The 26,404-nt window shown below is 45.6% G+C and overlaps 1 protein-coding gene across 1 annotated transcript in view; it reads right to left on the bottom strand.

The window, feature by feature from the left end:
- Window positions 1–26,404, bottom strand: part of Ablim1 (actin binding LIM protein 1) — a 202,932-nt gene that overhangs the window by 112,268 nt on the left and 64,260 nt on the right. The window contains exons 2-3 of the mRNA XM_059256122.1: window positions 24,137–24,271; window positions 474–657 (exon numbers count right to left, since the gene is read on the bottom strand). Of these exons, the coding sequence (XP_059112105.1) occupies window positions 474–657; window positions 24,137–24,271 (319 nt within the window). The remainder of the gene's footprint in view (window positions 1–473; window positions 658–24,136; window positions 24,272–26,404) is intronic.

Below are 26,404 nucleotides of genomic sequence, written 5' to 3'. Positions count from 1 at the left end.
TCATTTCAGAAAGAGGCTAGGCTGGTCTTGGGCTCAAGCAATCCTCCCCTCCCTCTTCTGAGTGCTGGGACTATGGGTCCATACCTCAATGCCCAGGTAGAAGAGCCATCTGAAGCATGCCCACTAATCACCTGCATTTCCCAATGACCTTTTCCTTCCAAGCAACTGTCCCTGTCCCTTTTCCACTGTGTTGTCTTTACTCAAACTGCCTGGAAGTCCCTTCAGGCATGAGGTACAGCCACTTAACAACTGTCACGTCGATTTCCAGAGGATACGAATAAAGTTTTCCAACTGTACTGCACTTTAACCAAAAATGAGTAGACAGCAAGAAGACCTGTTGGGCAGGGGCTGTTTAAGACCTCGTACCACCCAGGACCACCCAGGACCAGAGGAGGCTGTGAGATGCTTTAGCAGCTGAAGCAAGCATTTTTCTGTTGGAACGAGCCCGAGGCTTAGGAAAGATGGCCACTTACTTGCAGATGGTACAGGCAAAGCAGTTGGGATGGTAGGTCTTGCCCAGGGCAGTGACCACCTCGCCCTCCACGAACTCCCCACAGCCGTGGCACCGTGTCCCGTACATCCTCTGGTAGTCCAGGGTGCACAAATAGTCCCCGTTCTTTATGAAGAAGCCTCCTTGGGCCAGGTCGCAGCCGCACACTGTAGAAAGACAAGTTCACAACTGGTCATCGCCTGCCAAATTTCTGGACAGCGTTTGCCTTCTGCCAGATGCTGGTGGCTCCCTGTGCTCTCGGCAGTTCTGGGATAGGGGAGGGGACTGTCACAAAGAGCTATTTATTATCAGGCTTTGCTTTTTCTGCTGCCCCCTCCCCCAGGAGCTATGCAATATCTCATACAAGTAAAATCCACTGGCTGGGTCTCAATGGCCTCACTGGTATGTCTAAGATTCAGCGCCAATTAGTCAGTCTTTGATGGAAAGATATGCTGCATTTGGGCTGTCTTGGATGCCAATCAAGGTGTCCCTGGCAATGCCATTAGGAAAGGTGCCCACAGCTTGTCCACACAGCTACCTGATTTGGGCCAGGATAGTTGAGTAATAAATTCCTGCTATAGCAACAGCAGCAGCTGAAGTTTCCAGTGACTGTTTTCTTACACTGTGGAAATACTTCCCCTGAGCAGCTAGGGCTTGCACTGCCTCTGTGTATGGCAAATGGGACACACGGATCCTGTGTATGTCATATAGGGGGAATGAAAATGGGTAGGCCAAAGAGAGATGGAAAGGGGACAAGTCCAACAGAAAACCGTCATTCGTGATCTCAGGACATGCAAAAGAGGACACGTGGTTGGGTCAGGGTTTTGCAACACTTTCCAGACTGTACAGCTGTGGATGACAGATGTGGTGTAGAAAGTGGGGATGCCAGGGACCTGGGACTAATCTGCATGTTCAGACAAAACCCAAGCAGGTCACAACTTGTCCACAAATAAAGCCTAGAGCAATAACAGTTATCTCCTGCCAGATGCCAGGGAAGGGACAGCCAAAGCTGGGCTCTCCAACCTTAGCTTCTGCATCCCAAGGTTAGGTGTCTCCCGTAGGAGGAAGGGCCGCCTCAGGAAAGCATCTAGAATCCTTTCTGATTTCTTATAAATAGGTAGAGCAGACCCTCAGGACAGGAGAAAGTGAGCTTGGTCATTACACTGCCCTCGTAGGGATTTGCAAAAACACAAGGTTACTCTGATTAGTTCCCGTGATTCATTAATAGTCTTAGAATGAGTGGGGTCATATAACTGAGGGTGGGGTTGCAAAAAGAAATTAGAAACAATGAAACTTTTCTGAACATGAGGCAGAGGCATGTGGGTCTTTGAGTTCAAGGCCAGTCTTGTCTACAGATTGAGTTCTAGGACAGCTAGGGCTACACAGAGAAACCCTGTCTCAAACACACACACACACACACACACACACACACACACACACACACACACACACACACGAACATGTAAGAACCAAAAATGAATTCAAAATCAAATGCGCAGTGAGTCTGGGATGGCAGTCACCCACGGTGCAGTGTCAGACTTCCCCGTAGTCTTGAGTCTGAACAAGATAGATGCACTTTGCCAGCGCCTGCCATCAGCCACACTGGCCAAACACACACTGCGTGACACAGCTCCACTCAGGTTCACAACTACGCATGTCAGGGATTGTAGTGGTTCTTACTGTGCATACAATGTTTTCTGCTCTTACAGAAATATAATGGTGTAATCATGGAAAATAAAGACATTTCCCTACTGTCATTATTCAGCGTTTAAGTACCAAATTAGTATATCTTTGGATCAAACTGTTTTAGAGTGTTTGATTTTTTTTTTAAATTCCTGATTCAGTTGCTGACTTGATTTTCACAAAGAGCAACCCTTAAATGAATTTTGGTTTGACATTAGGACAGAATTTCCAATAACTTCTGAAATGGCTTTAAAACACACTTCTGCCTTTTTGTACTATGTATTTATGCAACGTGGCATTCTCAGCACTGATGATTATAAAATCAAAATATTGATGAACTCTGAGAAACACTGAAGATGCTCTTTGTCCTGCAACTCAAATGTTCAGCCAATATTCTTTATGTAAAAAATAAACAAGCATACTAGCCTATTAGTATATAAATTCACTTTAGACTTCAATAAATGGTAAAAATATATGTATAACAATTGTTTTAAAATATATTTTTTTATGATTTATTATCAGTAAATGTTTGATGTATGTACTTATTTTAAACTTAGCTACTCAGAGTAGTATAAAAATTTCATAGGTGTTAAGGGTTCAAAGGAGGAAAAGTTTAAGAACTGGGGTCTAATGAAGCAATGTTAGCACAGTGAGATCATGACCTCAGTAACACCTCCACCCCCATCAGTCAGGATGACACAGAAACCACAAACAAGCTTTCCATGAGGACTCACTGGTCCTTGTTTAGACCGGAGCTTCTGGCTTCCTTCTTGAAAACTGTAACTAAGTAAACTAAGCTGATGGCCAGGGACCATTTGCTGGAAACCACGTACCCTATAAATAATGCTGTGATCACATTCTCAGAAGGGCTTTCTCCTCCTATAACTGTGGGCATCTCTTCCTGCATCCAAGGTTCTCACATCAAGAGCTCAAGGACTAGTCTAGTTCTGACTACAAATTCTTACAGCAGAGATCATCCTTGGTGGGTGGGGTAGGTAGGAGTCATCACAGAATGCTCAGAAAGTCATCCTTAGGGATTTTTTAGGTATGCACCTTCAAGATGGCAGGGCATTTTATGGCCAAGAGTCTTTATCGGTACTCTTTTGGATTCTTTCTTCAGGAACCTGCAAACACGGCATCTAATATAATACAGAGAATAATACAGTATAATTAAGTTGAATCCCGCCTCAGACTTGGCAAGTTCCCACCAATTCCACTTCTAGGAGTCATCGGCAATTCTGATGACTCATTTGTTCTTTTAAACTTGTTTCTCATAGCTGTGAGAAGTGGCAGTGTCCTCAGACTCCTCATCCCCTTAGCTCTCATCCAGTTACCTGGGCTGGGAATAAAAATCACAGATGCTTCATGAAAAGACCAAGGTGACCTTCATGCTAACACAGACCACACAGCCCGTTTCAGAGCTAAACTGAACCCTTTAAAAGTCCTTTCTGCCAGGCGGTGGTGGCGCACGCCTTTAATCCCAGCACTTGGGAGGCAGAGCCAGGCGGATCTCTGTGAGTTCGAGGCCAGCCTGGGCTACCAAGTGAGTCCCAGGAAAGGCGCAAAGCTACACAGAGAAACCCTGTCTCGAAAAACCAAAAAAAAAAAAAAAAAAAAAAAAAGTCCTTTCTGCTTACTACTCCCGTGGGGTGCCTCTTTCTCTGGCTGGCTGGCATGATTTTGTGAAATGGACACACACTCTCTTTAATTAAACGGCAACTTTGAGAACCTAACACAGCCTTACAAAACGTCTTTGCAGCACAGTTGAGAGATGACAAACTGCCCTTTGTGACTCAATCAGCTTTTCTCTAAAATTCAAAGCCAAGCCAGTTTACCCAACAGCTATAGCAATGTTAATGGTGGCTTGGCTAATAAGACAAACTGTTTAAGGGGGCAAGAGTCACGGCACACACAGCAGGTCGGGAGAGGAAAAGTCCATGCAGCTGAACTTAGAAGCTACTTAGCATCATGGCATCACCTAAGATTTGGATCGTGGTGACACAATTGAAGCCTCTTATTTTTTTTATCTCCTCCTCCTCCCTCTGTTCAGTCTCCTTCTCAAGGACCCCAAACACAGGGAACTCCCAGACACCATTTCCTTCCCCATATATCACAAGGTCTCCCTGGGAACAGACCTCTACCTATGTCAACTTCAGTGATCTCTGTCTATAGCAGTGGTTCTCAACCTCCCTTTAATACAGTTCTTCCTGTTGTGGTGATCCCCGGCAATAAAATTATTTTCATGGCTACTTCATTACTGTAATTTTCCTATAGTTATGGATTGTTACGTAAATATCTGATATGCAGGATATCTGATATGTGATCCCTGTGAAAGGGTCATTTGACTGCAAAGGGGTCTTGACCCACAGGTTGAGAACTGGTGGTCTATAGTTTGTGACCATGGTTGTAACTGACAGATAGCATGCCCACCTAAAATGTCTCAGCTCCTCTGTGGTACTTCCACCCTGTAAAAAGGCTCCTGAGAGAGAGAGAGAGACTTTCGTTCCCTGTCTCAGTGAGTCTCCAGCAGCGTCCATTCTCACTCTCTTACACCAACATTTTCAAACAGCCAGGCTAGTTCCCCAGTGAACATCTTTGGGATCCATTCCTCTCTCTAACTTATTGCTGTAGCATTGCTCTCCTGCAAGGAAGCAATCTCATTGATTGATTGATTGATTGATTGATTGATTGATGGTTTTGTGAGACAGAGTTTCTTTGTGTAAGCCTTGGCTGTCCTGGATCTCACTCTGTAGACCAGGCTGGCCTCGAACTCACAGAGATCTACCCACCTCTGCCTCCCGAGTATACCACCACCACCTGGCAGAAGCAGTTTTATTGAAACAGTGCTTGTCTTGTCAGGAAAAGAATTCACTGAAAAACCGGAGACAGCCCGAGTCCCCACCAATGGAGCAGACAGACAGCAAATCAGGGTCAGTGAGTCAGGGGGGCCGGCAGTACAGCGCGTTAGACCAGTCATCGCTGGTGATTTACCACTATGTGATAAGAACGAAGGTCACAGAGTAAAGAACTTTAAGAACTCGATGTTTAGAGACCTCTACACATGTTTTATACACAAGAGAGAGCTCATAAAGCAGGGTTATTATGTTGACTCTCTCAGAAAAGTGAAGAAGAATTAACTTTCATACACCTGCCAATCAGCCCTTTTAAAAAATTTCCTTTTAGTTGTGATAACACGCGTAGAACATCTGATCACAATCTTAGTCATTTTTAAGTGGATAATTCAGTGGCATATGTGCATCCACATGGTTGTGGTAGTGTATGCCATCCATCCTGTGGAAAGGACCTCCTTTTGAAAAGCTGAAAAACACCTTTCCCGGATCCCTCCAGTTCCCTGGACACCCCGACTCTGCTCCCTGCCTCGGTGAACCTAATTTCTTAACGCACGCACGCACACGTCAGTGGAAGCTCACATTTAAGATAATAGTGTATTAAGAACTTGGGGTGGGGGCCTGGGGAGACAGCTCAGCCATTAAGAGCACTGTCTGCTCTGCTAGAGGACCTAAGTTCAATTCCCAGCACCCACATGGTACCTCACAACCATCTCTAAGTACAGTTCTGGGGGATCCAGTGTTCTCTGTTGGCCTCTGCAGGCACCAGGCACACATGTGGTACACAAACATACATGTAGGCAAAACACCACACACATAAAGTAGAAATAAAATAACTTTTACATAATTAGAAGAAGCTGGGCTCAAGGCTGAAGAGACGGCTTGGTGGCTAAGAGCACTTACTACTCTTCCAGAGGATCCAGGTTTGGTTCCCAGTCCTGACAGGGGGGCTGACATCATCTGTAACTCCGGTTCCAGGATATCAGATACCTTCTTCTGGTCCCCATAGGTGCTACACCCATGTGGTGCACACACATACACACAGGTGCTACACCCATGTGGTGCACACACATACACACACAGGTGCTACACCCATGTGGTGCACACACATACACACACAGGTGCTACACCCATGTGGTGCACACACATACACACACAGGTGCTACACCCATGTGACACACATACATACACATAGGTGCTACACCCATGTGGTGCACACACATACACAGGTGCTACACCCATGTGACACACACACACACACAGGTGCTACACCCATGTGGTGCACACACATACACACAGGTGCTACACCCATGTGGTCCACATACATACACACAGGTGCTACACCCATGTGGCACACATACACACACATAGGCGAATACTCATAAAGTAAAAATAAATAAATCTTTAAAAAAAACTATCAAAAACTTGGTCACAAAGCAAAGGGAAGAAGTCCCATTCTTGCAGTGTCAACCTGGGGCATTTAGTTAGCAGCTCACAGGGTCGGTTTATTATGCAGGAACCGTGTGTTTGACAAGCTTTTACTGTTGACTAAAGGCCCAAACTGGATTTTGGTGCCTTTTCTGTTCAGGGACGATTCAGATGACCAGCACTCGGTCTTCTCATCCTGTTGGAGCCTGGTGAGCACCCACCTCCCGCCAACACCTCCCCCCAGCCATCCCCTCCCCCTCCCCCGCAGCCACCCACTCCCCCCGCCCCCACCCACCCCCTCCCCCTCCCCTCTCCTGCAGCGGTCTGCAACAGTCTGGTTGGAAGGCCCACACTCCTATGCCTCTAGTTCTCCTTGCAAGCAGCTTTACCACGCTGCAGGATCCCTCGCTAATGAATAGTACCCGCCCTTGACACACTCATGCTGTGTTTGTAGGATAGTCATAGATATTGCACTCTGACTCAGCCGTTACTCTTTTTACCCAAAGTATCTGAAAGTGAATATTACATGAATTTCAGAATTTTAACACACACACACACACACACACACACACACACACACACACACACACACACGCCACATATGTGGGTGCCCACAGAGGCCAGAAGAGAGAGTCTGGCCGCCAGGATCTGGGGTTACAGGCAATTGTGAGCCACCTGACATGATCCTCTGGAAGGACATCGAGCACTCTTAAGTTAGGCCATCTCTCCAGCCCCGTTATTACTGTTTTACTATTCTGTGTGCATGCATACGTACATACCACAGCATGTGTGCAGGTCAGCAGTTTGAGAGATCTGGTTCTCACCCTCCACCAGATCCTGAGGCTCAAAGGGCAGGTAGCTTTTAACACTGTCATCTCATTGGCCCTTAACTACTTTGCTTTTAAAGGACCTTCAGTACTTTTAAATGAAAGCACAAAGCAAATGTTTTACATCTTCATGAGCACAAAAATCTCAGTTGGTGAGGTTAAATTCAAATGGAAATATGCATATTAACCTAACTTTAACATAATTCTAAGGAAAATCACAGATTCTTCTCATTAAAACCCCAGTCTGCCAGCACAAAGCCTTTTTTTCCAGGATCAATTATTAAAGCACTCCGCACTTTCAGTCCTACTGAATCCTGCCCTGCTTCCCTATCTCGAAAGCCTGTGCCTTGTTGACGTTAAGCTCTTGAATTCCACTCCACAAACCTCCGAGTAAAATTTACTGGGTGAGTGGGGATATGTACATCCAAGAATTTTTACATAAAAGTTGTGAAATTAGTAACAGGCACATTTTTAAAAAGCTTAAACCTTAAAATAACCAACAAACAAGAGCTGCCTGGGCTGTAAAAATACCACGGAACAGGAGGGGAACAGTGTGTGGAGGCGGCAGGCCCGGAAGAAAGCAGAGCTGTGCTTCGGTGGTGGCGGCGGCGTGAGCAGGGCTAGAAACACCTCCGGCCTTCTCGAGGCAGCAGCTCCATCCGATGCCGCAACACACCCATCCCCTTGATGTGCCACCAAGGTCAAGGCTTCATAGCACCAATGTTTTGTAAAACGGGTCAGAGTTAAACCTGGCTGAAGGTGGGTCCAGGAGCATCAGGCCGAAGACCTTTCCCCCGTTTGCAGCAGGGGGACTACCCTCTCTCTGCAGGCTGCTGATTGCAAGTGAGCCTGGCCAGTTCATTGCAGTAAGAGCAGATCTGGGAAACATGATCCTTAGGAATTTTAATGGCCGACCAGCAGCCTTTGGGGGGTCCTCTCTTTAGAGAAGATGCTGGCTGTCCAGTCAGCCCATCACAGGACTTGAAGAGCTGGGACTGTAGCTCAGTGGCAGAACACTTGCCTAGTGTATGTGAGACCTGAGGTTCAAGCCCAATACTGCCAAACAAAAACAAAAACAAAAACAAACAAACAAAAAACAAAGAGGAAGACCCCACAAGGCAGGGCATGAGGGGCCTTTCTGAGCTTGCCCCTGGGGGGCAGGGGCATAGAGCCTGGGTGGCTCTCTCTCCTTTATGAGCACGCAGGCTATGAGCTCTGGAAATGCTACTTTATCTAACAAAGCCTATTCTACCCTCCTGGTACAGAGCATCACTGCCTCCTGGGTAGCCACGTGTGGAGACTCAGATTCAATGGATCCAGGGAACAGGACATCCCCTCAAATCACTCTTGGATTATCATTGTGAATAATGTTTCTTGTCCTCTTCCTCCACCTACTTTAATCAAATCTTAGTTGACTTTTACTGTTTGCTTCTGGGGGATAGAGTCTCCCCTATGCAGTCACACTGGTCTTGAATTCTCTAGGTAGCCCAGGTTGTCCTAGAACTCACACCAATCCCTCTGCCTCAGCCTCTTAAGTGCTGAAATTACAGATGTGTGCAGTCACACCCAGATTTCCTCCTCCTCTTTTTGTTGTGAGTGTGTGGTGCACATGCACACACACTTCAGAGACCAGAGGTGGAGGCCTGGGGTCTTGTCTATCACTCTCCATCTTCTTCCTCTGAGACAGGGTTTTCTCGCTGAACCTTAGCTAGGCCGGCAGCCAGCAAGCCTGATGATGCTCCTGTCTCTACTCTCATGGGGTCCCAGGCCTGCATGGTCACGTGGGTGCTGAGGGTTCAAACTCAGGCCCTCAGGCTTATGAGTGAAGTTCTCAGCCAGAGAAACCTCTTCCCAGCCCCTCTGGCGATTTCTTTAGATTCTTTCTATTACTTTTCTGCAGTTTTTCTTTATCAAGACAACGAAGGCAACTTGTATCAGTCTTCCCCACCACTCAGACTTCCGTCAGTGCTCGGTGCAGAGCAGTGAGTGTGAAGTGACTGAAAAGGTAGCTCAGAAGGGCCACTGCTGTAGCTCAGGGCTGAAAATAGCTGCACAATGCTCACCAACAATGATGTGTGGGGGCAGCTCCTGCCAGAAATAACTTCTGCAAATGCTTGGACTCAAATGCTAAGCCTCAAAACCGGATTGTAATCACTTTTCCGTGACTTCCAAATGCACATCAAAATCAATGATCTTGTCTGGGAAGAGAAGACACTCATAAGGTCAACCAGATAGTAGAATGGGCTCCAGAGCAATACTTTTGGGGAGTTCGAGTTAACTCAGAGTTTGGATATATGATCATAAGAGTCCTGGCTAGAAGGGGCCCTTTCGGAACCTCTGTTTATTAATAAATCTAAATCACTGACAACACAGTATCTTAGAATATTTGTTGTAAAATTTCATACGCAAACAAAATTGCTTACAGACAGGTCAAGAAACAAAGGTGTCACCCAGAATTCAAAAACTAACATGAAAATCTTTTACCACAGCAGAAATTACCTTAACGTAAGCTTTAGGGCTGACAATAAGCACAGGAAATACATGGATGAGGTGGGGATACAGCTCAACTGTGGGGTGCTTGCCTCACAAACACAAGGCCCTTGTTTTAATACCAAACACTGAAGGAGAGAGGGAGAAGGAGATGTCAAGAGAGGAAGACAGGGAGGAAGCGGGGAGAGAGGGAGAGTGTAGCACGAATCTTAGAAGGTCTTATTAATAAAAACAAACCTGGAGCCAGGTATTAGGGTCAACGCTGGAAGATCAGAGAAGCAGAACAAGCCACAGCTTCCTCACCTCGCAATTCCTCAGCTGATCCTGTTTCCTCAGACTGGAAGCTTCTGTGTCCTTATCCAAATGAATCTCAGCTGAACTGCTGCTCGAAAGCCTGAAAGTTTAACCAGCTCTAGTTCCTTGTCCTCAGGCCTTATATACCTTTCTGCTTTCTGCCATCACTTCCTGGGATTAAAGGTATGAGTCCCCATGCCTGGCTGTTTCCAGTGTGGCTTTAAACTCACAGAGATCCAGATGGATCTCTGCCTCCTAAGTGATAGGATTAAAGGTGTGTGTGTGGAGGTATTGTGTTGCCCAAAATATTGTGCACGCTAATAAACTTATCTGGGGCCAGAGAAGAGAACAGCCATAATATTAAACATAGAAGATAGGCAGTGGTAGCACACGCCTTTAATCCTAGCATTCCAGAGGCAGAAATCCCTCTGGATCTCTGTGAGTTCAAGGCCACATTGGAAACAGCCAGGCATGGTGACTCACACCTTTAATCCCAGGGAGTGATGGTAGAAAGCAGAAACGTATATAAGGCGTGAGGACCAGGAACTAGAAGCATTTTGGCTGGTTAAGCTTTCAGGCTTTCGAGCAGCAGTTCAGCTGAGATTCATTTGGATGAGGACAAAGAGGCTTCCAGTCTGAGGAAACAGGATCAGCTGAGGAACTGGTGAGGTGAGGTAGATGTGGCCTGTTCTGTCTCTCTGATCTTCCAGCATTCACCCCAATACCTGGCTCCAGGTTTGATTTTATTAATAAGACTCTTTAAGATTCGTGCTACATCTGGCGCCCAACGTTCATGGTACAAATTCTCAAAAAAGCTACTTGCCTGTGGCCTTGCGGGGCCCTGCTCAGACCCGAGCTACATGTTGCCAGTTGTGGTGGTGCACACTGGTTGGATTTACTAAGGAAGGCAGAGGCAGGAGGATCCCGAGTTTGAGGCTGGCCTAAGAGGCGTGGGAGAAGCTTAGGCCCAGGCTGAACAACAAATGGTGGTGGGACCATGGAGGCAGCGGCTGCTGCTCCGAGTTGCTGGCTTCTCACTGTGTTGGTGACTGCGGTGATGCTGCTACCTGGGACAAAGGGTTTACTGCTGCTTGTTCAGAGAAGAATTGCCAGGACCATCGTGTTACAAGAAAGCATCAACAAAGGTCAGTTTGGAAAAGTTTGGCAAGACAAATGGTGGGGAGAAATTGCTGTGAAGATTTTCTCTTCTAGGGAAGAACATTCGTGGTTCCGAGAGACAGACATTTATCAGACTGTAATTGCTCCAAACCACAGAGGAGGCACAAAAGTAAACAAACAAACAAACAAACAAACAAATAAATAAATCTCCAGGGAACCATGACCACGCCTAACAGAGACTTTAAAATCTTCAAAAGGAAGACAGGACTCCACAAAGATGATTCCACATGGACTATGGTAAAAACATTAAGCTGATTAACACCACCAAAAGATCGACTTTGGACTACTAACTGGTCAGGACAATTTCGAGATGACTAGCTGAGGTGATCCAGCCTGACAGACTACTCGAACAAGGACTTGTGACAAGCTCTGAAATTTCCTATTATGCAGAGACTGGACAAATGATACAGGACTTGACAATTAACCCAAAAATTTTCTTTTCAGGAATCCCTAAAGATGTCTTCACCCTAGAAAGCAGGAAGTAATTTTAAGAACATGACGCCCACATTCCCAAGAGGTGGGATGGGAGGTTTTTGGTTGTTTAATGAGTTTTGGATATTGTCATTGTTTACAATGGTTGGTTACAAGTTGTTAATTGTTAATGGTCAAGAAAAAAGCTGAACATGGAGATTAGATTCAGAGGTTTTGTTAAAAAAAAAAAAAAAGGAAAAAGAAGAGAATATAGATATGAGGTAGATCATTGACTCTACCTGAAAAAAAAAAAGAAAGGAATAATAGAATAAATGGGTAGATCACTAAATCTACACTGAAAAGAAAAAGGGGAAGATATAAAAATGACAAAAGGTAGAGTATTGAAACTTTTATGAAAAGAAAAAAGAGAGAATATGAATATGATAAAATAAAAAGGTAAAAAATCGAGTATAGTGTTGTGTGTGTAGGTGTGTGCATGTACATGAGTGCTCACACACCTGCATGTATGTGAGTACAGTGTTTGTGTGTGTGTGTGTGCATGAGTGCTCACACACCTGTATGTATGTAAGTATAGTGTGTATGTGAGTATAGTATTGTGTGTGCAGGTGTGTGTGTGTATGTGTGTGTGTACACATGAGTGCTCACTCACACCTGTATATATGTGAGTATAGTGTTGTGTGTGTAGGTGTGTGTGTGTATGTGCACGTGAGTGCTCTGCACACCTGTATGTATGTGAGTATAGTGTTGTGTGTGCAGGTGTGTATCTATGTGTGTACACGTCAGTGCTCACACACCTGTATATATGTGAGTATAGTGTTGCATGTGCAGGTGTGTATTCATGCACCCATGCCTAGCCCAGAGGAAGACACTGAGTGTTCTGTCCTGCCACTCTCCTCCTATTCTTTGAGGCAGGATCTCTCATGGCAGCTGAAGCTGGGCTGGCACCCAGCAAGCCCCCGGGACCCTCTACCTCTCACTTACACAGTACTGGAGTCACTGTCTTAAGAGTTTCTCTTGCTATGATGAACTAAAGATCAAAATCAATCTGGGGAGGAAAGGGTTCATTTCAGCTTATAATTATAAGTCACACTCCATCACTAAGGAAAGTCAGGGCAGGAACCCAAGCAGGGCAGAATCCTGGAGGCAGGAATGATACAAGGCCACAGAGGGGTGCTCCTGTGGGCTCGATCCTCATGGCTTGCTCAGCCTGCTTTTTTATAAACCCAGGACCATCTGCCCAGGCAGGTAGCACCACCACAGTGGTCGGGCCCTTTCACATCAATCATTAGTCAAGACAATACTCCACAGACTTGCCTATAGGGCAAGTCTATGGAGGTATTTTCTCAAGTAAGAGTCTTTCTTCCCAAATGGCCCTAGCTTGTGTCAAGTTGACAAAATGCCAGTCAGCACAGCTACAAATACTCGTGGCCACATCCAGCCTTTTCAGTGGGTGCTGGGATCTGAACTCAGGCTCCCACATTTATGCAGCAAGTACTCTTACTCACAGAGCCATCTCTCCAGCCCCTCAGAAGGAATTTTTGATGGACAGACTCAGCTGATAAGACATTATAGAAAAAAAAAGAAGAGGGGATTTTTTAAAAAGCTATCAAAATATCATTTTTCATACCCTCTAACCCATGGCCAAGTGACAATTGTCTGCTGGAATGTGGTTCTACGGGAGGGTGTCTGGCAGCACTACCCCAGGAGAAGTGCTCACATGATATGATATCTCTCACAGACAATCAGTGTTCAGAAATCTCAAATGACATAACTAAAAATAACACAGAAAACTAGCTCCATTCCTTTGAAAAGAAATAAAGCTATTATAATTACTGTTAAGGTGCCATCTTTTATTTTTAAATTTTTACTACATTGTGTGTGTGTGTGTGTGTGTGTGTGTGTGTGTGTGTGTGAGTACATGTGTGGAGGTCAGAGTCCATCTGCCAGGAGTTGGTTCTCTCCTTCCACCATGTGGGTCCCGAGACTCTAACTCAGGTTCTCGTGCCTTGTGGCAAGTGCCCTTACCCACTGAGCCATCTTACGGGCCCTAAAAAGGCACCTTTTGAATGATAAAAGGAACACTATGGCTTCCTTCATTCCTATTAGAAACTTCGTGCCAAAAATTGATGTCCTTATCACCCGCAGCCCCGCCTCTGCCCTCTATGCCTCCTGCCCACACTGAGCATGCACCCTCTTTCTGGTCCTGGAGGGTTATTGCTGGAACACGCACGCTTTATGGACACCTCTTGTCCCTCCTTAGACCCATCCCCAGGCCACTGAGCTCTTCAGGGACTGAGCGGATGCGCCTCTCACTGGCCTGCACCTACCCTGCTTCCCGCCCTGGTTACACTTGTTACCATCTTCCTTCCTGCCAGAGCCCCGTTTCCCCAGGCTTACTGCACCGTACACAACTGTTGTGGTTGGGTGTGGAACGTATCTGAACCCTTGCTTACCAGACTGTGGGACCTTAGGGGGTCCAGCCTTGCTGGAGGACGTGAGTTTCCAGGGATGGGCCTTGAGGTTGTATAGCTTGGGTCCACTTCTTGTCTGGTTTCTATGGCTACTGTAAGCAGCGGCCTCATGCTCAGGCCACCTTCCCCTTGCTGTGATGGCCTGAGGCCCTCCTTGTCAGGTACTTGGTGATGACAAGAAGAGTAACTGCTATAGTGCTCTTTAACCCTCTGCAGCCCAGAACTATGGCCTGATAGGCGAGGGATGCTCTGTATTTCACATGGCCAGGATGGGAAGGTCTCATGTCAGTATTCCCAGGCTTACTTATGCAAAAATGAAGTGATTTTTGGTATAAAAAATGCAAATCTGCTCTTCGGAATAATGAAGCAATGAAGCCTATGTTGTTTTGGTTTTTGGTTTTGGTGTTATTGGTTTTTTTGTTTTTTTGTTTTTTTTCATGGCAACTCAAATTTTTCTTCCTGGAGGTGGTGATATATTGTGTACCCTAATAAACTTGCCTGAGGATCAGAGGACAGAGCCAGCCACTAGATTAGACATAGAGGTCAGGCAGTGGTTGCACATGCCTTTAATCCCATTACTAGGAAGCACACACGCCTTTAATCCAGGAAGTGATGTCTGAGCAGAGAAAGATATATATGGTGTGAGGAAACAGAAACTCACTCTCTTTAGGCTGAGGATTTTGTAGGGGTAAGAGCTAGTGGCTGGCTGTTCTGCTTCTCTGATCTTTCAGCTTTCATGCTGCTATCTGGCTCTGTTTTTTTTTTGTTTTTTTTTTTTTGTTTTTTTTTTTTTAATAAAAGACCATCGAAGATTGGAACAACAGGAGCCTTCTTTATCACCCGTCCCTGCCCTTGCCACAAACAAGCAAAGTCTCTGGCCTCTGTTTCCTTTCTGGGGAAGGATGAATGAATACATGGTGCCTTTCAGTTCTCTTTTCCACTGTAGATAGCCCAGGATCCAGGAACTGGTGCCACCCACGATGGGTGAGGCTTCCCATCTCACTTAACGCAATCAAGATACTCTCCCAAAGGCATGCTCAGAGGCCCATTTCCCAGGGGTTTCCAGGTCAAGGCTCCTACCCGGTTACAGTTCCATCCCTCAGGAGCTCAAAGCCTTCCCTTTTAACCCATAACCTTTCACCTCTTGTCCCCAAGCCTCACGACCATGTTAATGTAAAATGCACCCATCGCTCTGTTTCCGGATTGTGGACATGATGTGACCAAGGGCTTCAGGCTCCTGCTTCTTCACTGTCCCACCGTGCTGGCCTGGGCCTTGAAATCTGAGCCTAAGTAAACCTTTCTCCTTCAAGTTGCTTTTGTCAGGAGAAACTCGTGACAGCCCCGTGCAGTGAGCTTGCATCCCTCATACAGCTCCAGCCACTGTCCCTTGATTTTACCCGTCGTAATGGTTAAGTCGTATCTGCATCATCCTATGAGTTTCTGATTAACAACCCCATGAAGGCACAGACAAGTCCTAATTAATATGTGGAACCTAATCACGTAGAACCTAGTTTTGAGTAGCTGAGCACTCTAAAATATTTGTTGAATAAACCAATGTTACCATTTATGATCAAGATTCATAAATGCTGATAGAATAGCTCAAAGTTCCCGCCACTGCTAACCCCTTGATTTCAGTCTTCTGCCCTGAACTCATGGTAGAGAGGAATGATGGACCCTGAATCACTGGACTGCAGCCATCTTGAGTTGTAACTGTAGCAATATCCCCAAGAAACCCTCATCCAATTCTTCATTTTCTAGCAAACCTCTAAAGGTAGACAAATTACTATAAGGGACAATTAGTGGTGGTATGAGTGACACCAGCCCACAGCAGCTGTGGTATGTGGAGCTTTACGGCTGGACTCTGGTGCCACAGATGTCCCTAGATCTTTGGTATTCACCTTAATAAACCCAGCACTCTACAGCAAGGATAATATCACATCTGTCCTAAATCATATACAGGTTCATCTTTTCTCCCCAAATTGCAGAGACTCAATTGTTCTGGAAGTCTCACAGGACCATGGTTTGGTCTGTACGTCATTCAACAGACTGTACTTGTACAACCCTAGATCAGCCTGCCTCTTTTCTGTCTGAGAGCTCCTTCAGCCAATACCACACCACGGGACTATGACATCCCAGGGCAGCTGTGTGGGAGAGAATTCTGGGACCTTGCTTCTGAGAATTCAGAAGCACACTTGGGTACCCTGACCTCTTCTGCCTCTGTATTAGTAATCAAACATGTCCCTGTCTCCCCTTGGCAGTCCATCTCAAACCTGAAATCTGGATTGTATGAGGCTGTTATGGAGTGTGGAGTAACAATTCTAGGGCATTTCCTAGGCTTCCAGGGCCATGGTGGTGTTGATCAAGCAGCTGAAACATTCTTTTTTTCCCCCCTTTTTATGAACTTCCATTTCCTCCCGTCTACCACTTTACCAATTTAAACTAGAAGTTTTCGGCCCAGCAAAGGCTGGCATAGACACACATAGTCCAGGAGCTGATTAGGAACACCAACATCAGCAGAGGGGCTGATCAGTAAGGCTGGGGAGAAGGGCTGGAGCCTGATTTGTCTACCAGAACCAGGGCTGCTAGGGTAGGACCACACGAGAAACTCTGCTCGGAGGAGTTTAGGCCAAACCCATCTCCAGGAGCTTTCAAACTGTGTGACAGATGGGACCTCCTAATGCACGACTTTGATGGGGTTTTCCCATCTCCTCTCTGAAGGTTCTGATACTTGTTACATTCCTAAAGTGAAACTCAGTTATAGAAGCTCCTGGGAATAACAGAAAACTACCTGCAGACCCCAGGTTCATCATAAACACCTTTTTCTGGTTTTCGTGGCCAACAGTGAGTCTCCATGGGAAAGGCATAGGACAACAGTACTCAGGACACTGAAGATGTGTCTAAATGCCCCTTGCATCACTATCAAAGGCCATACCAAGTCCTTCCTTTTGTATTTAAATGTGGAAAGAAACTTTAAGGTCTTGGTAGATCTTATTGGAGAAGCTGATTTTTGTTACTTTTCTCTCATCTGGTGTAAAATACTTCACTAGACATAACTAAAACCTTTGCTTTGGGAATGGAAAGTTGGCTCAGTTTTTTTTTCCCTCCCTCCCTCCTTCCCAGTTTTTAAGAAGCCCCAGGAGCTCTGAGACCCTCTTCTGGCCTCCATGGGCATCACATACATGTGACATATGTTCATACAGACATATATAATAATAAAAAATAAGAATAAAATCTATAATCCTTGCTCTGAACAAAATAAGGGGAGGGGGATACCCCAGGTACAGTCAGCTCCTACATGGAACTTTCAAAGGGCTACCAAAAATTCACTACCTCCACGTAATTAGTGGCAGAGTAAAATCTCCACAGCAGTTAAAATGCTTGATGACATTTATAATGTCATAGTTTCAGGGTGACTGGGTGGACTCCCCAAACCACCATAACAACCACCTCCTCTTTTCAGAGAGGAGTCCCACCACGACTCCAGGATCCATCTTCCCAAACCTGCCCAGTGTCAAGTGCCAACTTGGCCATTTTCTGCCATTCACTCACGACTGCTATTTACTTAATGTCTTTTTTAAATTTAACATTGGAGACAGAGTCTCACGTAGTCCAGACTAGCTTCAAATTCACTGTACACTGAGGATGACCTCGAGCTTCTGATCCCCCTGCCTCTGCTTCCTGGGTGTAATCCTGAGGGATACCCAGGCAAGCACCACCGTGATGTATTTATAGATCACTTGGGATTGAACCCGGGGCTGTGTAAATGCTCGGCATGCACCCTACCAACAACCCCAGTCCCACAGTGTCTTCTGAAGTCAGCATACTTATGAATAAGTGTGATTATCTGAAAAGGCAAGTGTCAGCAATGCAATAAATCAGGAGCCAGTGTCACCTCCCTACACAGAAACAGTCTGAGGAAAAATACTGAGGGCATTTAAAAGAGATATTAAACAGTATAATTAAATTTGAATGGTGATACACTCCTGAGGACTTGAAATGTTATGAAGACCTTTGGTTTCATGACATTCGATGGAATGAAAAAAATAACTTAAGGATAATAATTTTCTCACTGTGTAAGAAATGTCATGCTGGAAGCATAAAAAAATAAACAAACAACCTCTTTCCCCTACTCCCAAACATTAACCTCAATCAAGTCTTAGTTTCTTAAAGGTAATAATTTAGGAATAATGATCTATAATTAGTACATCAGTTAACGATAAACATTTCATTCATTCATTTGGAGCATATGCACAGTATATTTCAGAGAAATTATGAACACTTATCTTATTCCAGTTTGGAACTTAAAAATGAATATTTTAAAAGATCTGCATTACATTGATTTGATAAAATAACACAGTTACAGGCTACAACATATAAACTTTCAAACACTCAGGCCTATGCTTTCCCAGAGGAATCTGGCATGAGTCTGGCTTTTCACTGGCAGTAAGGAGGGAGCTCACTCTTGTGTCTCCACTGTCCCTGTGTCCTGGTTCTTCCTGTCTTCTCATCTGTGTCTGAATGCCTAGGATGCTCCCAAGTTAGTATTAAAAGCCTGGGCTCAGCTCTTGGCAGGGTCGGGGGTTTTAAGAAACTGCTTCCATATTTCTGGAGTTTTACCAGTTTTCCATTGAGCCACAAAATGGCCCTAAACCTGTGCCGGCGTGAGCACAGAGGACGGCCTAAGGGAAGGGCAACCCAAGCACATGCGTCAGCCTGACTTCCTGCACAGCCACCTCTGTGAGGCTGGCGGTAGCTCTGTGGACAGATAGATGCCTTTGTATCTTTCTTCTTGGAATTCTATGCCTGGAATCCATTAGAGGGCTTGTATCGCAGCAAGCATTTGATAAACGCTGTTGACAGGCTGTGTCACTCACAACATTTACGATAGACAAGCTCCAACGAACTTCACCATGCTTGACTGTTCGCTAACGCACTGCACAACCCCAGACGCCGGGTATTCCGCAGTGGCCAAACAGAAGGCAGTCTGCTGCGAGGGGCTTACTATCTACCAGATGAGTAAGATAAGGTTAGTTCAAAACACAGTAAGAGGAGCCATAGTACAGAGAGATCTGCGCCATCCTAGCTGACGTCAGCACTCAGTAACTTTCCTCTTCTTCTTTATCTCTGTTACCTGTCCACAACCATTCTGCAACAGAAAAAAGTTGTTTTCCTTCATTCTGTGATGTTGTTTCTGTGGTGTGGTGGCTTCTAAGTCTCCTTTGACTCCCTATTCAATCTGTAACAATGTTCCAGTGAGATGGTAGTTTCGATTTCCCCCTTGATTGCTACGATGTGGTTGCATTCTGTGGAGTACGGGACAATCAGAAACCCCCAAACACCTCCACTCGGGTGGGGACTGTTGGTTATTTGTGCAGCTTACTTCTCTAGGAGGAATGGCGTCTGAGAAGGGACAAATTTATCAGTGTCAGCCACTTTTAAGTATCTTTTACGAGTTACGATTCTGTTCCATTATATGGTAGGTATTTTTATTCGATATTTTGATGTATTAGTCATCATAATGAGTATTGTTTCTCTTGGATATTTTTAGGGTTAATATCCTAGACTCATTATTTTTTTTCAATACCACAAAATTCTAAAGCATTAAGAAAAAACCTGGATCTGGTTGGTTACCCTAAGAACTAAGAGAATCTTTGGGCCAAATCTGTTTCCAATGACTCCAGGGACTCTGCTTGAATGTCCAGCTCTTCCCTCTGTGCGGCCCTGTCTCCCAGCAGCCACCCTCTCTCATGCTGTCACCCACTTGGCCTTGGGTCAGGGTCTCTTCTCCCGTCTCTCAAGGCCATTTTTTCATTTTTTTAAAAGCAAAAAATCATTATCTTTGCTCTTCTCTGTCACGGGGACCTTAGTCCTTTCTAATTGCAGAAAACAGTCCTCAAGAAATAAAGCTCTGAGGATAGAGCGCGTGCCTGTGTGGAGGACAGCATTGTAGCAGAGGGTGAGAGTCCACAGTCAGCACTGAGCAGACTTTGACAGAAGCCCTGCTAGCTTGGCGTGTGCTCTGGAATCTTCCATCCCAGGAACTGCCCAGCTCTATTTCAGCTGTAACTGGTGTGTAAGGACTGGCTGTAGTCAGGAGCACCAGGGAAGGCAGCACTCCTGAGGTGGGCCCAGCTGCCACCCCCACACCCCTCATTCTGATCTCAAGGGTTGCAGGGACGTCTCTGTGGAGAGTTATTAAATCCTACCAAAAGGTAGCAGATGAAAAAATGGCCCTGCTTGTACAAGATGCTTTTTCTCTTATTTCTATAAGTATAAAATTGCTCTAAAAACGCAGTCTTTTAATTGAAAAATGAAAGGAATGGGGACAGGAGAGATAGCTCAATGGGTGAGGCCCTGGTTTCTCTTCCAGAGGACCTGGGTTCAATATCCAGTAGCCACATGGTGGCTCACACAGTCTGGAACTCCATTTCAAGGGATCTGAGCCCTCTCCTGGCCTCTGTGGGCACTGCATGCATGTGGTGGTACACAGACACATGTAGGCAAAACGCCCATAAATATAAAACACTTTCCTAAAAATTCAAGAAAAAGAAAAGAAGAGAAGGAAGCAGAGGATAAAGAGGTAGAAGACGGTCCTGATCAATGAGACATTCACTGAGCTGAAGATGGCCTGATGGCAGCTGCCACCTGCTCCACACCATTTCACACTATAACCTCTCTCCATCTCTCCAGATACTCAGCAAAATCTGCTACAAACAAACAAACAACAACCCACACACACACACACACACACACACACACTGCCTGGGGCCAGTGGTAGTTGGGAAACAGAGGAAGAATGTCGGCCAGTGTGGGCTGAAGCAGCACAGCCTTCTACAGGAAGTCTAAGAATTTGACACCAGAAAGAATTGGGAGAGAGAGACCACAAGAATGAAAGCTTCCGGGGATCTGTGGAATTGCGCTGTCCAGCAGTGACCACACACCCAGAGGTGGCTTTTGAGCACACACAATAGGAGGAGCCCAAGTTGACATGTGTTAAGCTGGAGCGAAAAGAAGCCAGATAGCTCAACAATTGTATGCTAATTAAAATATTATTTTGACACAGAAAGCTAAATGAGATATATTATGAAAATGAAGTGTCCTGGTCCCTTTTCACCTTTCTAACAGAACTATTAGAAATTTTTCAGTTGCACTCATGGCTTGGAGTACCGATGGATGCATCTCTAGAATGTTTGGGAAAGCCACGGATCCCTACAGGGTGCTGTGATGGGAGCTTCGACACCTTCAGTAGTAGAAGATTAACCCAGAGGGCTGGGACCAAGACAGCATGCGCCGCCAGACTGAGTGTGAGAAGACACAAACTGACAAGAATAGATGACTTTCTTTGCTTTAGCAACTTTTTGTTAAATTTGCCAAATAATTCCTAAGAAATAGCACATGCTTTAAAAATAGAATTCAGTCTAAGGAGAAAATTCAGCACTGCAGGAACACATTTAGAGCATGAATCAAGGTACAGGGTGCAATTTTCCAACATGAAGAAGCTATGCTCAGTCATTGGATTTAAACTAGAAAATAAGAAAACCAAGGAATCATCAGGGGACTACGTCTTTGAATCCCTCAAAGTACTGCACACTGACTTTCCAGGTCTGAGGCTAACACTGTCCAAGTCCACTAGAAATAGCAGACATGTGCATGGCTGCAGTCATTTACATGTTGTATTTATTTCATCTCTTATCTATTTCTTGAGGCTATGTCTCTGGAAATTCATGAGCAAAAATATGGAAAATAATGCTGACTCCAAGTTTCCCAAACTGAGTGGAACCAGAAACCAGTTTCTCAGACATGCTCTGTAGGAAGCCTAGTGCTCTAGGTTCTGTACCATAGCAGATGCAGACTTCAGATCTGAGGTGATGTGATAGCACATGGTCCAGTATGTTTATTTTATAGAGAGGGTACTAAGCCACAGAGAGACATGTGACTTGCCTGAGACCACAGAGCTTACTGGAGTGTCAGGACTCAGGCTCTATGGTACAGCTGTACACTTGGCATCCTGGGAACGGTCCATGCTTCCTAAGGATTAGCGTGGGCTACATAACCCCTGTCTATAACACGTACATGAGAACACTTCTTTTAAATAAATTTAATTGTATGGACAGGTAGCTTAGGAGGCAGTGTAGAGTGTGCACCTAGGATGCTTAAAGGGAAGCCTGATGTCTAAGAACAAGGTGTTGAGCACAGGGAGGTGCAAAGTGACTCCAGGGAGCAGACTCATGCTCCTCTCTCCCTACACCAAGTACTCTCCTTCCCCTGATCTACACCGATATGGCATTTCAAAGCACCCAGACAAACTAGCCAGCCTGTGTGAGCTACAGGACACGGCCTCATGGACAATGGTGTTGAGATCATTTGGATGGGAGTTGCCTTTCTGCATGAGGCTAAATTTTTATGTCTTGATGCTGTGGGATGTTCTGTATGTTAAATGTGTTGCTCTGATTGGTTAATAAAAAAAAACACTGATTGGCCAGTAGCCAGGCAGGAACTATAGTATAGGTGGGACAAGGAGAGAGGAGAATTCTGGGAAGTGGAAGGCTGAGACAGAGAGATGCTGCCAGCTGCTGTCATGACAAGCGATATGTAAAGATACCGGTAAACCACGAGCCACATGACAACTTATAGACTAATAGAAATGGGTTAATTTAAGATATAAGAACTAGATAACAATAAGCCCGCTGTGGCCATACAGTTTGTAACCAATATAAGTCTCTGTGTGTTTACTTGGTTGGGTCTGAGCAGCTGTGGGACTGGCAGGTGAGAGAGATTTGTCCTGACTGTGGGCCAGGCAGGACTGGAGAAATCTCCAGCTACATCTTGACATGTGTGAGCACGTGCGCGCACGCACGCGCACGCACACACACACACACACACACACACACACACACACACACACAGTGACTTAGCAGTCAATCTTTTATTTAAAAGGATTTTTGTGTTTTACAATTTATGTATATGAATGTTTGTCTGCATGCATATATATGAAGCATATCCATGGTATGTTCCCTGAGGCCAGAAGTGGGTGTCAGATCCTATGGAACTGGAGTTACAGATGGTTGTTAGAGCCACCATGTGGGTTCTGGGAACTGACCTGGGTCCTCTGCAAGAACAGTAAGTGCTCCTAATCACTGAGTCATCTCTCTAGCCCTGGGCATCTCATAGTAAAAGTTTCCCAGTCCTTCAATAAATAATGGATAGCAAAGTTACTTTACTAGGAATCTCTTTCATAGAGGAAAAAAAAATGGGAAATAAAAAAATCTCAAAAACTTCATTGTATTTTCACAAAGCACCTCCCTCCAGGATCGGGACCTTGTTATGTGACGTTTTGTTTGTGTTCTGACAAATAAAGCTTGCCCAGAGATCAGAGAAGCAGAGCAGCAGCCACTAGAGACTTCTTACCTTTACGAATCCTCTGACCGAATGTGGCCAAGATCCTGTCTCCAACTACCTTATATTCCTGTCTCTACCTCCCTAGTGCTAGGATTAAAGGCATGCATTACCACTGCCTGGCTCTGTTTCTCTTTTAGACTGCTTCAATCTTGTGTAGCTCAGGGTGGCCTTGAACTCCTGGTTTTTCCTGCTTCCTTCTCCTAAGTGCTGGGATTAAAGGTGTGTGCCACCACTGCCTGGCCTCTATGGCTAACTAGTGGCTAGCTCTGCCCCCTGATCTCCAGGCAAGCTTTATTTGTCTGAACGCAAACAAAATATCATATAACAGGACCTCAATAAATGCCCCAAGACTTTGCCTTGAGAAGGTCTGGTGTCGCCCTGAAGTCTAACCTATTCCTAAACTAGAAGTGAATACATTAAGAGCTTCTTAAAGCATTCAGATATCACCTAGGATTCTGGGGTGGCATTCAGAGGACTGTACTGATGGCTACATGCTGCTAAGCAGAAGGCTCAGGCACCACCCAGGGATCTGGGTGGCAATCAGAAGGTATTGATGGCTACACGCCACCGATCAGGATGCTGGAGGTACTGTACCTTTGCAGGTGAAACATTTGATATGGAAATGCTTGGTCTGGACCCGGAGTACTTCGCCCTTGCATGGCTCCCCGCATTTATGGCAGTGAATGGCAGGTTTCTCTGATGAGTGGTGAGGGTCCTGAGGATGGGCCACTGGAAAGAAACAGCAGAAGATTTAGGTAAAAAGGAAGCATTTCTAGAAAACAGTCTTTGCAAGGATGTGTGACCGTCCCCAGCATGCAGTGGGAAATGAAACACTCGGCCATTCAATAAGCACGAGGTGGGCACACACACCCCACCCCATGAGCTTGGATCCACAGCTGCATGCATCCATTGCAGCCTTAACAGTCCACTGGGGACACACATGCCGTCTCCTGCCTTCTGCCTCAACTTCTCAAGGACTACAGATTGTACAAATAAAATCCCGTTTCGCTCAGTATTTTGCAGTCTGTATTTGTGGCATGTTTTTGCTGACTTAGCATATTCCAGCAGGAGTTCGCTGTAAGGCAAAGGCTCCTCAGAGGCAGGGACCATTTCTTAGTCTGTTTGGTTTCTGCCCTAACTGTATTTCGTTCCCAGCTCCTGTCAGCACAGAATGCTCATGCAGTGCTAACTACTTAGGCTGTGTGGGACAGTTTCTCACTGCCGTCATCAGACAATGCTTTCTATCTGACTCTGGGGACTCATCTAACCTACTGGAGGCCCGTTATGAGACTCTCATGGCACACACAGTTCCCCACATATACTATGAGCAAAAACTTAAAAATAATAACAGTCTGCGAAGCCTGGATCCCTCTGCACACAACCTGCTTCCTTGCCCGTAAGGCAGAGGGGCCTGGACCAGTTGGGTGTGTGTGAGGGGCTCATGGAGAATATCCTCTTAGATCCCAGTGCAGTTTTTAGGAAATGTAAGTTACTTTGGCTGTCCCGGCCTCAGAATCGGGTGCAGAATCTGAACTAACTGCAGAGGGGCAGGAGGGAGACAGCGAGACAACACCTGGGTTTGTGTCTCTCGCGGGTTCCTTTGGCCAGAGAATGTCAACAGCTGCTTATTGCTAGCAATTTCCTTTGCTGATGAAGAGCCTTAGAACTCATGTGACATATCAGGCAATCTGCATTTGACCAACCAACACAAAGAACAACGACATCTTTTAGACACTTTTTAAATGTTTGTCAAGTAGGAAAACTGGACGGGGCAGCTCACGTGGGACTGCTGAGACCCAGCGTAGAAGGGACATCAGAGGGAGAAGCTGGCTGGGTGTGACCGCACGTGTGTAAGAGCATGGCGTGTAGGACATCAGAGCGAGAAGCCGGCCGTGTGTGACGCACGTGTGTAAAAGCATGGCATGGATATAGCACATTGTTCTATATAGATTGTCCCCCACTCTCTTTTTGCTGAAAAGAGTTCGGGCAAGATGGTGCAAACTACCAGTTCCTGACCCCGTTTCTGAAGAACAAGGTTCTCCTTGTGAGGTTTCGGTCAGGAGCAGGTGTGGTTTCAAGCTAAACAGGTGACTCAAATTCCTAGAGTATGAGCTGGATCCCAAGAATACCAGGAGGCAGAGAACCCAGCATCGCAAGCCACTTGCATTCCTTGATAGCATACAATCTCCCTGTATTTACCACCAGATTCACATTTTCTACAGGAATTAAGGAGGGGCGTGCATGCTATCAAGATCACTGAGAGCAGTGTAACACAAGTCAAAAATCTATTCACATGGGCATGAAGAAAAAGGTTCTCTCAAGAGTGCCTGCTCCACATGTGGTGGGGGAACATGTGAGCTTTTCAGTTTCTTCCAGTTAACTCCTGTTTTTCAGCAAAGTTATCATCACCGGGTATTGCGCTAATACTGCGCACGGTGCTTACACCTGAGTCGTTTTGTTCGGCTGCACCACCCCTGACTGGCAGTGGGATGAGCAATAATGCTCCCATTTGGTGGATAAGGCAATTGGGCTTCAGAGATGCTGAACGCCCTCTCAAAGTAACAGCTAGTGTGAGTGCAAAGGTCGACACTTCAGTCCTTCCGGACCTACTATGCTCCTCCCAGACTGCTAGGATAAGCCAGGAAATTGTTACAAGCAAGATACTTATTTAGCCAATTTTATACACAATTCTCAAAGTAACATCCAAGGTTTGGCTTTCAGAGAGAACACTGAGAGCGTGTGTGGAAAAGGTGTCTCTAGGTGGGCCCAGGACCCTGGTTATCAACAAAGTAATTATGCAACCCTTGAATTAGAAATCCCTGTGCTGTCGGGCAGTGGTGGCACAAGCCTTTAATCCCAGCA

Source organism: Peromyscus eremicus, chromosome 1 (assembly GCF_949786415.1).
Source record: "Peromyscus eremicus chromosome 1, PerEre_H2_v1, whole genome shotgun sequence".
Lineage (NCBI taxonomy): Eukaryota > Metazoa > Chordata > Mammalia > Rodentia > Cricetidae > Peromyscus > Peromyscus eremicus.
This window is presented reverse-complemented; position numbering and strand designations above follow the sequence as displayed.